The sequence below is a fragment of the Berghia stephanieae genome, chromosome 4 (genome assembly GCF_034508935.2).
Source record: "Berghia stephanieae isolate SIO BIC M18660-M18661 chromosome 4, UCSD_Bste_1.3, whole genome shotgun sequence".
Taxonomy (NCBI): domain Eukaryota; kingdom Metazoa; phylum Mollusca; class Gastropoda; order Nudibranchia; family Aeolidiidae; genus Berghia; species Berghia stephanieae.
Genome location: NC_088363.1, coordinates 49,661,553 through 49,674,308, shown reverse-complemented (window position 1 = coordinate 49,674,308; position 12,756 = coordinate 49,661,553). Strand labels below are relative to the sequence as shown.

Genomic DNA, 12,756 nt, shown 5'->3' with positions numbered 1-12,756 from the left:
TACGTCGAAGAATACAAATATTTTCCTCTTTAATTAACTGAATATTTAATGACAAACAGAAGATGTTTTACTCTAAATGATGAAATAAAGAGACTTAGCAGGGTTTGAAAGTTATCACCTCAAATAAAAATCGACGTGTACTTATTTCCAGGCCTGACAACCCATATCACAAGATCTTGACAGCCTCAACACTCTGGCCCAGGGTCCGTGACCTATGGATATAGTTAACAGAATGGATTGAGAGAGCAGCTATACTCCCGAATTTACAACTCTGTGGGTGAGCAAACAATAGGATTCAATAGTCTGATGTCACGTCCGCCCAGCAACGAGCAGTTTGGTTCTAAACAAAGAAAACTGGTACTTTTTATTCTTCATGCTGGCTATAACTATTTCACGTGTCACGTGATCAAAATGTATAAAAGTCAAAACACGATCATATTTATAATATTTTCATTCTCTAGATGCGCTTTTATGCTCGTCGGAGACGTATTTCATAAGGGCGTCCGCCATTGTTCCGATAGTTTAGAACCAATTACTGAGTTACTATGCGTCATTACAAGGGAAGTGACGACACAACTGTTGAATCCTATTCTCAGCAAACGTCTTTCAGGATGAGAGGCCTACAACTTAACCCATATTGTTATGAACGTGCTCTCAAACTGACCGGAAAAAGTGTCCATTACAACAATGTTAAATCAAACTCATTGAGTTCGGCTGTCAGACCTGCTAGTTTGTACACCTAGATAAAATACAAAATGTTCAATCCATTTTCATCTGGAACATCTTGCGACAAATGATATTATATATCTGCAAAATGAGCATAAAATTATCACATCGTATTCATCGTCCTTTACAATGAGCGGCCCCACATTATTTTTTTTTTGTGAATTATTAATTATCTTAAGATTTTCTGTCGATATACAACCTCCTTGTTCTCAATTAATGGATGGAAAGACGAGAGGAAAATAAGGTTATTTGGCTCCACATATTGCATTACATCTACAGCTGTGTAAACAAGCCCAACTCGAGTTGTATTTTATGTTTCGTGGGAAAAATTCAATTGACTTTGCATAAAATTCATTTATCCTGATGTTTGGACAGTAGTGGTATTGATTAGGCTAGGTGAAGACAGTAGTAGTTTTGATGATGCAGCTGTGATTTTTAAACGGAAGGGGGGGGGGAGGGGGGAGGGGTATCTCTAATGATCCTTTTTGAGAAAGCAGACTCCCAAAAATTAAAAATAAGCAACGAATAAAAATGAACATAACAGCTTAGAAATAGAACAGAATACCAAGAACGAAACTTTTTGGGCTCAATACCCTTCCCCGGCCAATAACCAAAAACAAAAATAATTAAAAACAACAACAAAAATTTAAACAACAAAAAACATTCACACATCACTTAAAATCAAGACAAACGGCAGAGATGCATTTATTATTTTGAACATCTTGTAGGCTGGTACGATTTCGAGATTGTACTAGCAGACAAAATGTCCCTCATATCTCTGTGCCCTATGACTGGATTTCAATTGATGTCTTAATGATATTTAATTTTGTAATTGACTGGATAAGGGTTTTGATCCCGAAATGTTCCATGTTTGGAATTGTTCTTTTTTTTAACCCGTTATATTGATTTTTTGTTCATTACCTTTAATCGACGTGCACTTATTTTCAGATCTGAATATTATGGGATCATTGGTGTAATGGAAATCTAAAATAAATGACACAAAATATAGCCCATTACAACACTGTTAAAATAGGCCCATAACTGTATTCGCCATTTACAGTCAACAGCTTCTTGCAGCTTAGAATACCAAATAATACAAATAGTCTTCCAGTTGAATAGCACGAGTTTGGATTTCTATAAATGCAAGTTAGTTATTTGACCAATCACCATGACGGTTTTGTCTATCACATTCTGTTCACATATTTATTTGGTGATAAAAATTCACAGGTAAATCAAATTAGCTAAACGGCTTTTGAGTCGTGAGAAAACGAATGCACTCCACACTCGTCATTGAATAGACGTCTAGTCTCTTAGGAACGGAACGAAAAGGTTTATCATGGAATATAATTGGAATAATAAAATCCAATCAACATTCTTTCTATCCAACCCTTGGGTCTACTCAAAATAAACAATTTACTTCAACGCCTTGTGTAAGAGAAGTCCGTTTTAGCATAATTCTTCAAACACAAAATTATTTTTATTTCCTCAGTCAATAGGGCTTCGTAGAGGAAAAGAAATGTACATGAAGTCACATTCAACAAGAAATTGATTTCACTTTTCCATTATATTAAACGTCATATGGAGGTTAGATTATTAAAATTGTAAGTCATCCATGCGATGAATTAACAGGAGGAGGGGAGATATAGCGGAGTGGTAAAGACGTTGCACTCAAACCCGAAGGAGCGAAATATTAATGCACTTTTCGCAATATTGTTTGAGGGATTTAAAGCGAGGCATTTATCCCTCTTGCTTAACTTGAGGCGTCGCAGTGCTGCTGGATTCAGGACATCAAGGACTGGTTGGGGATGGATATTCACGAATGCACCTGACGCGCCCAAGACATAGACACCCAGAGGTCCATTATTCGTCGACCCCTGGATCAGGGACGGCCCCAATGATGATGATGAGCGCTGCTGACTCTTAGGTTATTTTGCCGTTCTTCAAGATGGATCTTAAAGATAGATAAGTGATATCCAGAGAGAAAATGAGTTGATGATATTTTCCAATCCATTGGGCAGCTTGAAATCACCTGGGGAAAGCTCGGCTGCCAAAACACACACTGTGTTTTTGCATAAAGCAAAGAAGACAAATTTTTCCTCTTTAACTCACTATAATATGACGAAAAAAAAAAGAGATTTTTTTCCGAAGATGAAGAAGAGACCTTGCAGGTTTTGGAAGATACCTTCTCATTTTCCGCGTAAGTATACAATATAAAGTATTTTTAATATGTAATTTTTGAATTCCTATCACAGTAGCTCTAAATGCATATTGTTATCAATTACTGGATTGGAGATGTGTTTCTAGCACAGCAATGATCTCTGAATACGCACCGATGAAATTCTTTTTTGACGCATACATAATGGCTTGCCCCATTTACCATATTGATGATTTAGAACAAATTTGTCGTGGCCTTTCTCTTCTCTCCCTGGCTTTCCATGACGTGCATGCCGCAATGATTAAGCCAGTCTACGTTGCTGGTGAGGATTGAGTGGGTGGAGAAGAAACCATGCTCATCTTTTCTCTCTCTCTCTCTCTCTCTCTCTCTCTCTCTCTCTCTCTCTCTCTCTCTCTCTCTCTCTCTTTAATTTCATTTCACTCCACTGCAATGACATTCTATATAGGGGAGACAATTATGAAAAGGATGCGACAGGTGGTAGATAGAAATTAATCCCAATTCTTCCTCTTCATCCCTATCTCTTTTTCTCAATCTCTCTTTTTTTCATTCCGTAGCATTTACATATGAACAGTAGAAAATGATAAATAGGATGAGGAGGTGAGGTAAAATATAATTTCCCAACATCCCCCAGACCGCCTCATCCTCATCACATCCTCTTTTCTCCTTTCGTCCATTCGTTTATCATGGCTGCCAGATGGTAAGAGATCCTCGTGGCCAATTTCGACTTTAAAGGAATGCCAAGTAGAATGCGATGTGGCCAAACATTACTTACTCTGATTCACTTGAAAAGTTCGTCCGTTTTGATAAACAAAAACTATAATAAACTAGAAAAACATTTTTGAATTAAATCTGGCAGCCGAGCTTCGTTACCTTTCACATTGTGCCATGACATGATCCAGTTAATTATGATTGATTGTGATGAGTTGGGAGTTGAGGATGAATATCATAATCCATCTCTTACTCCTCACGGCTCACCACTTCCTCCTCTTCATCCATCAAAGACTGGAACGTTCTTCCCGTATCGTGTGTGAACACAAACGATTTAGACACATTCAAGCGAAGATGATCAAACTACTTCAACCTAAACACCAACAATGGCTGTCACATTCAACAACTCTCACAGCCCTCGAATACAAATACTCAGAATTGAGTCGACTTCCAGACACATTCAGATTCAGCTCCTCATTTCCCCTCCTGTCATTTTATCTATTCACTCTGTAGCATTGACGTGATATAATCAGTTGATTATGATGATAAAGAGGTTGGGAAGAATACAAATCCCACTTTCCATCTCAATTCTCCCTCTTCATTTCCACTCCTTCACCCCTCCTCCTGGCCCTCTTTCTTTCCTTCCTTAATTTTCATTCACTCTGCAGCATTTACGTAATATAACCAGTAGATGATAATAAAGAGAATGAAACAAGTGGGGAAGAAAATTCTGGCCGCTATGTCGAGGTAGGTGGCGTATATAATGCCTCTTTTGGTGAAGCGCCCTTTCTTTTTCTCATCGTCATATCCGTCCAATGGACGATTTACCTGAAATGAATCGATAAGGAAGTTTTGTATGAATGCCTGAAACCCAGTTGAGTGTTGATAGCTACAGCTGAATATCCCTTAAAATGCAACGAAAACGCTTGACAATGGCCCAAGTCAATATCAACACATACATGCAGGACGGGATATGACGTCAGTAAGTCGCGGTCACAATAAGCTATAGAATGAGATTGTGACGGGATATGACGTCAGTAAGTCGCGGTCACAGAAAGCTATAGAATGAGATTGTGACAGTATATGACGTCAGTAAGTCGCGGGCACAGAAAGCTATAGAATGAGATTGTGACAGGATATGACGTCAGTAGGTCGCGGTCACAGAAAGCTATAGAATGAGATTGTGACGGGATATGACGTCAGTAAGTCGCTGTCACAGAAAGCTATAGAATGAGATTGTGACGGGATATGACGTCAGTAAGTCGCAGTCACAATAAGCTATAGAATGAGATTGTGACGGGATATGACGTCAGTAAGTCGCGGTCACAGAAAGCTATAGAATGAGATTGTGTAGAAAAAATGTATATTTGTCAAAGAAAATGAGGTCAATATTACGTTATTCTTAAAAACTGTGAAAAAATTGTTTTAGGATTTTATTTCCTGAGTTAAAAACATCGAACTCACGTCGTTGTCCGCTGTACTTCCACCACCTCGGCTCTCCAACTCTCTTGGAATGGCAAAAGCGTGCCTGAGGGAGAACCCCTGGATGGAGTCTTTGCGACTGAGGACGTTGACGACAGCAAACTCAAGGAGGGCAGCAAAGACGAAAACGAGGCAGGTGGACATCCATACGTCGATGGCTTTGGTGTAGGACACACGAGGAAGGGAAGCGTTCACACCTGTAGCGAGATTTGAAATTGATGTATTAATAAATCGTTTCTTTTTTAAATGCTGGTTGAGGAAACTTGAATAAATCTCGCGTCTCTCTCAAGCATTTATCAATTCTTTCTACATGTATATGAAGCATCCGACTCGTTTGTATTGAGTAATAAAATGATATGCATTACAGAATATCATCTTTTCTCTTGTGTGATGGGCAAATAGGAAATATATTTTTAAAAAGATCAGAATACTGTTTTTATAAAGGAAACATAAAGGCTACAATTGTGATTAATGAGAGATAGTCATTCACATTTGAAAGAGTTGGGCTTTAAAGTGTGTGTTTGTATGTGTGTGTGTGTGTGTGTGTGTGTGTGTGTGTAAAATAAGCTACAACACAGGTGTCAGTGTAGACAATCAGCAAGTAGTCAACGATGAGGCAACTGGTCATGCTCAACGTTGCTTGATTTGATTTGATAAAAGTCCAGTCACCGGGAAATTACAACGGAAGCGAGTTTTCGCCTTACCAGTATATTATCTCACTGATAGCCTTTGGTTTGATATTTGGTACGCAATATTTTGTGTACAAGATCTTTGGAATTGAGCCATTATATTATACAGAGAAAAAAAAATACAGAAAGCAGAACAACGAACTTTGTTTATGGCTCGTTACACATAATGATAACCAGATGCCCTGAGATAGCGTGGGGCCACAACTTCTTCATACTAATAACGTGTACGTAACTACAAAAACAAAAACTATTTATAAATGAGATAAATATAAATACATTATAAATCGACTATTTTTGGTCGAGGCACTCTTTTTCATTTTGACCTGGAATATTTTATTCCAAATATCATGATCGGAATGAACTTGGAATCGTCAAAAAGTCTCAAACCTTGGGGGAATAAACCAATCAAATTACATGCATAGTAAACCTTTTGTCTCAGCCATGTTGAAATGCCATACAAGACTAAATAAATGAATATAATATATTTTTTAAAGAACAAGATATCATTGAAAAGGAGCCGTTTTGTACTTAATAAAGCACTTAGGGCAGGTTTAGTGAAGGTTGTTCTTCATAAATGCTCAAGCAAAGCCTTGTCGCTCTGTAAATAGGAAGCTGTTAAATTGAATTTATAGTTCTTTTCGCCAGATGTAACAGACTTAGTTGCAAAATGGAAGGATAATATATATATATAATATATATATATATATATATATATATATATATATATATATATATATATATATTATCTAAACATTTGAACTTTCACCCAACCACCACCGCAACTACTCACCTCATCCTACAAATTTTCGACTCAATTTGGTGACCCGTCTCAGTCGTTGAACCAGGCGCACTATTATGGTTCATTATCTATTTTTAAATTATCTGGTGATGGTCTATCATAAGTGATATAAATACCTTTGTAACGACAGGAATGGCAAGTATCTCTTTTCTTGACCAGATTTCTATTTTTTATTAGTTGAGAGAAATTGTGTGCCGTTGTGGTCTTTTGTTAAGACAGACACCTAGTTTAAGGTCTGATGGGAACGCCGCAAAGTTTTCTCACCATACTCGGATGTAAAATGAATACCTGATCTTTAAAACCTTTATTGCAGTAGCGCCTCACAGGCATCATTTTTGCCCTCTATTTTAAATATTCATTATGGCTTTTGAAGCCCCTTGTACAGAGTTTGTACAGTTCATTAAGTGGATATTGCTCTATATTAAAACTCAAATTCCTTTGTGCGGAAAATTAGAAACAATGCTCTTGTCACAACACCAATTGCAAGTGTCTGTACTCTTGGCTTGATCATTTTACATCGTTTTGGAGAATCAATGATTCACATTTTTAAACTCCTCCCTTACCAGTCATTTTCAGAATTCACCTCACAACATCGCACCCATCCATCACAAAAACTAAGTTTTCACAAGTACATTCTATAATAATTGTTCAGCAAATGACCTCTCCAACACAATGCTAAGTTTTAAAATGAACAAAAAATTTATCTAACTTTTTTGATGTACAAAGTAAATCAGAAGGAGAAAGTTGTTGGTTTCATCGTAACAAATTTGGCAATTTTCTTATGGTTAGTAAGGAGAGGGTTGAAATTATAACTAAAAGCGGATCAAATAATCTCAAATGAGATATTCCAAAACAAGCGCTTTATAATTGAAAAGTTAAAAAAACACCAGTGTGGGCCATCCCATCACAAAAGCGGCAAAGAAAGGAAGGTAATCATGTTACAAGTGCAAAACAAATCCCAAGTAGACACAAGGGACGAATTAATGTATTCATGCTTCGATGATGATATTTGGAGACAATACATCGCCACTCTGGAAAAATATATTTAAAAATTTGGCCAAAAATTTGTCCTTCAAATATCGATCAATTTAAATGACTAATCTTGGCAAAATCTCTCAAACACCGGGCTTTGTCGAAATCCCGGGGTTGAGAGTTTTTGCCAAGATGAGTTATTTAAATCGATCTATATTTGAAGGACCAATTTTCTGGCTAAATTCTAAAACATGTTTTTCCAGAGTACGACAGAGTAGTCCCATAATTAGAGAGGGGAAATATACGGTGTTGTCCATATCACTAAGAAAGCGGTCAGGGGAAACTTATCGCATTAGGACAGGAGATGTCTTTGCATATTGTATCGGCATCGCCCCCCCCCCCTTTTTTTTTATTCTCTAACAAGATTGGTCTCATATCATTGGGATACCGTTCTTTTAATCTTTCTATTCTTCCTCTCCCTTGTTAGTAGATGAGATGTAACTTCAACATTGTGAATATTCCACAAACCTTTGCATTGTGATTTTTCACTGGAGATGTGAGACTATTCCACGGACTCAAAATTGACATGAAAGAGTATAAGTGAAAGTCCTGCCTATGGAGTAGGGAACCATAACTTGACGCCTTTCTTTTATTCTGTTTATCACAGAAGGCAATTTCACGTGGTTGTTTATACCATTTGTAACTTTGTCGCCCCATTCTTTAATTTTGTAACATTTCCTCATTTGTATTTCTTCTATTTCTTGAATTTCTGATTTGTGGTGAGCGTCCCGGACAAAGCTGCTATATTCTTATGTGAGTTTCAATTTCTGCTGTCTTATAGTTTTTTCCCGAGGAAGTCTAGATTAGAGTTTGCTTTTTTTGTAAATGTTACATTGTTATTGTTACTTTAGATAATTTTTCTTACTCAATTCGTCTTCCTCACTTATGCATTGTGTATGATGAATTAACCATTATTCGGGTGTTTGTGCATTTCAGAATCTTGCACTTTTGTTGGATTTCAAACTATTTTCTTCATCCCAGCACTGTAAGTTTTCTAGATGAGCAAGCAGAATTTCTGTATCGTGTTTCGTTTTGGTAATGAAGGCTACCATGCGAAAATAATCTTTAGTTGGGATCATGATGCAAGTCTTTCTGTCATAGATTTAATGTTTGTTAAAATCAGAGGGTCGAGAAATGTTCTGATGACGTATCGTCCACGACAACTACCCGCCCCCCGATTGGTCAAGAATGACATCATTTTAGATCCAACATATGTTGGACTTTTGTCGAAAGAATTGCTAATCTAACAAAATGATATTTACCGGCATGAAAGATACGTCCATATTTAAGATGTGATGTCACATGATTGCGTTTTATTTGAGACCAATCAAAATATCGGAGATATATTCATGCTTAAAATTAAATTTGTTGTAAAAAAGAAATATGGAATTTGGATCAAATTCATGTGTGGTGAATCAATATAGTTCCATAAAGTACATGAGTCCAGACATTCATTTGACGGATAGTTGTAACTTTAGAGTATAAGTGAAAGTCATGCCTATCTTAAGTAGGTAACCATAACTCGACGCCTTTCTTTTATTGTTTATCACAGAGGGCAATTTCACGTGGTTATTTATGCCATTTGTAACTTTGTCGCCCCATTCTTTAAGATGTGATGTCACATGATTGCGTTTTATTTGAGACCAATCAAAATATGTGGAGTAGAAAAAATTCATGGAAAAGCAATAGAAAGGAAAGCATTCTCAATTACCAACAATAAAAAACATATTTTATACCATGAATTTAGTCTTTTACCATCTGGGAGAAGGTTTTGTCAGATTAAATGTAGAACTAACAAGTATAAATCAACGTTCGTTCCATCAGCAATAAAAATTTTGAATATTTCATATGGTACAGAAAAACCAAGGATTGATTCGTTGACGGATTAAATAATTAATTTATTTAATGTAAGATTAACTGACCAATTGATAATGATGATAATTTTTGGTGTCGAATTGCCACAATCGTAACAAATTGAAAACGAAAGGAATATGTTTATGTTGTGTATATCGCACGTGTGAAAGAAAGAGAGAGAGAGAGAGAGAGAGAGAGAGAGAGAGAGAGAGAGAGAGAGAATAAGTAGGAGTGAAATATCTGTTCAATGTTACAGTTATCGTTTAACGTTATAACAAGTGTAACTAAATGACAAATTGCCATATTATGGACAATAAGATCTATTATTATTATTATTATTATTATTATTATTATTATTATTATTATTATTATTATTATTATTATAAGTCACTTTTTAACATACACTTCTCTTCGACATAGTCCCAGTCTGTGTTGATGGTCTATGTGCAGTAATGTGTAATTGTGGTATGACACTCGCTTTCGGATCGGGAGTGTTGGATTCAAGCCTTCACTCGGCGCATAGTCGAGTCATTGAAAATGCTCTATACTCACTCTCTCTCTCACCGCAATAGGGTCGTTAACAGCATTGTCTGTCTTAAAATTGTAATATCGCCTAACTCTTGATCAGGGACCCTTTGTAAAGCGCTTTTAGTACGCATATTGCTCTATGTAAAATCTCAAACTCAAGTCTACATTTGAAAATCATAAAATCTTACTGGAACTTTGTGTGGTCATGGTGAGCACTGTGAGGAGTCCGAGGGAAATCCGACCCGGGACGGAGTTGACCGTTAGCCAGAATGAGATCCAAGAGAGCATCACGATGAGTGTACTTGGTATGTACATTTGGACGAAATAAAAGCCGATGTTCCTGGCCAAGTTAAAGTTGACTTGAAGACAGCTGTTGTTTCCTGAGGAGAGTGGCAAAAGGGCAATAAAAAGAAAGTAGTCCTTCAGAGCCATTGCGCTCAAGGAGCTGGTGTTATGCAAGTTCCTATAGCGCTAAACAGGCCATAGACACTTTTTAGACACTTATCTTAAAAGTATTGTTAATGTATTTTTGCCTATAAAAATAAAAATAGCGAATCTATTGAAGAAAGCTAACTGCACTAGCATTGAAAGCCAAATAAAAAGAAGATCGCTTTGGCTGGGTCTTGTGGCTAGAATGGAAAAAGGGTCACTCCCAAGACAGCCCTGTATTGGACAGCAGATGGACAGAAAAAGAGGGAAAGACCCAAAGAAACCTGACGAAGGACAATGGAAAAAGGAAGCACGCCTGTCCTGGGATACAGCCACCGCAAAAGCAGCCGATCTAAAAAAATGGAGAAGTTTGATCCTTCAAGGCCCGAAGAGGACAAAGTAAGTAAACAACAGCAATTGCTTGCTTCCTTTTGGATGCGATGTCAATCTCTATCAGAAAATACTTTTCTCCAGATCTATAAAAATAAGCTACAAAATGATTGGACAGGGGCACAGAATGAAAAATCTCGACTTCACCCTGAATCCATCCCATTCCCATTGCGAGTGAGGCGATTGCTCTTATTAACAGAGCCAGCGAGACCTCAAATATGTCGTTTTGTTTCGATTTAAAATGGTCGTAAAGGGAAAATATAGTAAATAACCAAGACTCAATGTCTTTGTATATGCATGACCTTGTTATTTCCTGGTCATAATAATGTGATTTTTTGCGTTTACTTCCAACATGCAATAAAAGGTTAAAAGAATAAAGCTGCCAAAGGCTGTTGATCGCCAAGTTATTGAAGAAACATAAATATCAGAAACAAAAATAATAAAGAAAACAAAATAGCGATCTAATCCCTCTTAAGAAAATGGTTTTAAAAAATTATTGATGAACCATCACCTCAAAACTGTCACTAGGTCGGCCTAAACCAGCAGCCTTAAACGATCTAAAAATATAAAATGACAAGAAATGTCATATTGTAGTTTTCGTCAACTTCTGAAGCATTCATTCATTCTCAATAAAACGTGAAAAATATTCAAGTCATATAACTTTTTAATCAAAAGTCAATTCTGACCATATTCACCACACCAATATAACATCAATAGGGAAGAAAACCGTGATGTCAAGACTGATTCTTATTTCACTGAAAGTGTAAAATCTCTCTTCCGGGGAACTGGATACATTCCCTGTGTAATTTATCTCGTGTAAGAGTGATTGTATCGTATTTTCTGGACTAAATATATAGTCCATCCTGGCTCTTTTACGTGCCGTAATCCCAATAATCTGCCTGTAGTCTGCTACTGAAAAAGTTATGTCATCTTTATTTAACCTATTCATTATTATTACTCCGAAGGACTGGTTACATACACATTCCCAAGGATTTAGGAAGCAGTGGAATAGAAGGTTTGATGTCACGACTGTTCTTTCCTATTGAACCGATGGGTATAAATTATATACTTCTTTTTGTTGGTTAGAAAAGGGTTTCAGTTTAAAAACATCCACCCTCAAATATAAAGAAATTTTAAATTGAGATTTTCTATGGAAAAATGTTTTGTAAAAACAGACCCGATTTTGGATGATATCGCCTTTTGCAGTAGGTGGCGGTGACGTCTTTAATCTCAAACTGGGGCAGAATGACCTCCTTGTCAATCATCACGGGCTTTCCGTTCGTGCTAATCAATCCCATGATGTCAGTCGAGTTTGTCCAGCTAAATACCAATTCTTTGTCAGAATAGGCAACTGCAAGATGGAATCAAGGAGATAATATTAATAATAATAAATAAATTCCCTTTATTCATCCCATAGGGGAAATTGTCTCTAGGGTCTACTCCAAGGGAAGACTGAGATAACCGAGGCGTCAGCCGCAGTGCAGCGCCGCTAATTGAGCAAGGGCGATGTGACTTACTCAGGGCCACACAGTGCAGCGGCGGGTGATCGAACTCGGTACCTATCCGGATCCGAAGCAAGAACCGTACCGCTGAACCACGCTGCCCCCCCCCCCCCAGCAACACTAGGAATTGCATATTTGTTTGGTTTTAAGGGTTTTACGGGCCTGCGTTACAATATATTCAAAAAGTTATAGGTTTACAATTGGAAGCCAACAAGAAATGAGAAAGTAAAATACCATTTTTGTCCACGAGGTCAGTCGTAGCAAAATTCAAAACTATGTCACCTTTATAACTATAGTCTTGCGGCAATGTGGTCTTGTGGTATGACACTCGCTTTCGGGTCGGAAGGTCCTGGGTTCGAACCACGCTCGACTCATAGTTGAGTCCTTGGAAAAGGCTCTTTACTCACATTCGCTCACCATACTCGGGTGTAAAATGAGTAC

At 37.2% G+C, this 12,756-nt stretch overlaps 1 protein-coding gene across 1 annotated transcript in view; it reads right to left on the bottom strand.

The window, feature by feature from the left end:
- Positions 1-456: 456 nt before the first annotated feature.
- The window catches only part of LOC144970757 (glycine receptor subunit alpha-2-like), a 162,416-nt gene continuing 150,116 nt past the window's right edge, over positions 457-12,756 (bottom strand). Inside the window, exons 7-10 of the mRNA XM_078910750.1 lie at positions 11,991-12,164; positions 10,183-10,374; positions 5,075-5,289; positions 457-4,438 (exon numbers count right to left, since the gene is read on the bottom strand). Of these exons, the coding sequence (XP_078766876.1) occupies positions 4,268-4,438; positions 5,075-5,289; positions 10,183-10,374; positions 11,991-12,164 (752 nt within the window). The 3' untranslated portion in view covers positions 457-4,267. The remainder of the gene's footprint in view (positions 4,439-5,074; positions 5,290-10,182; positions 10,375-11,990; positions 12,165-12,756) is intronic.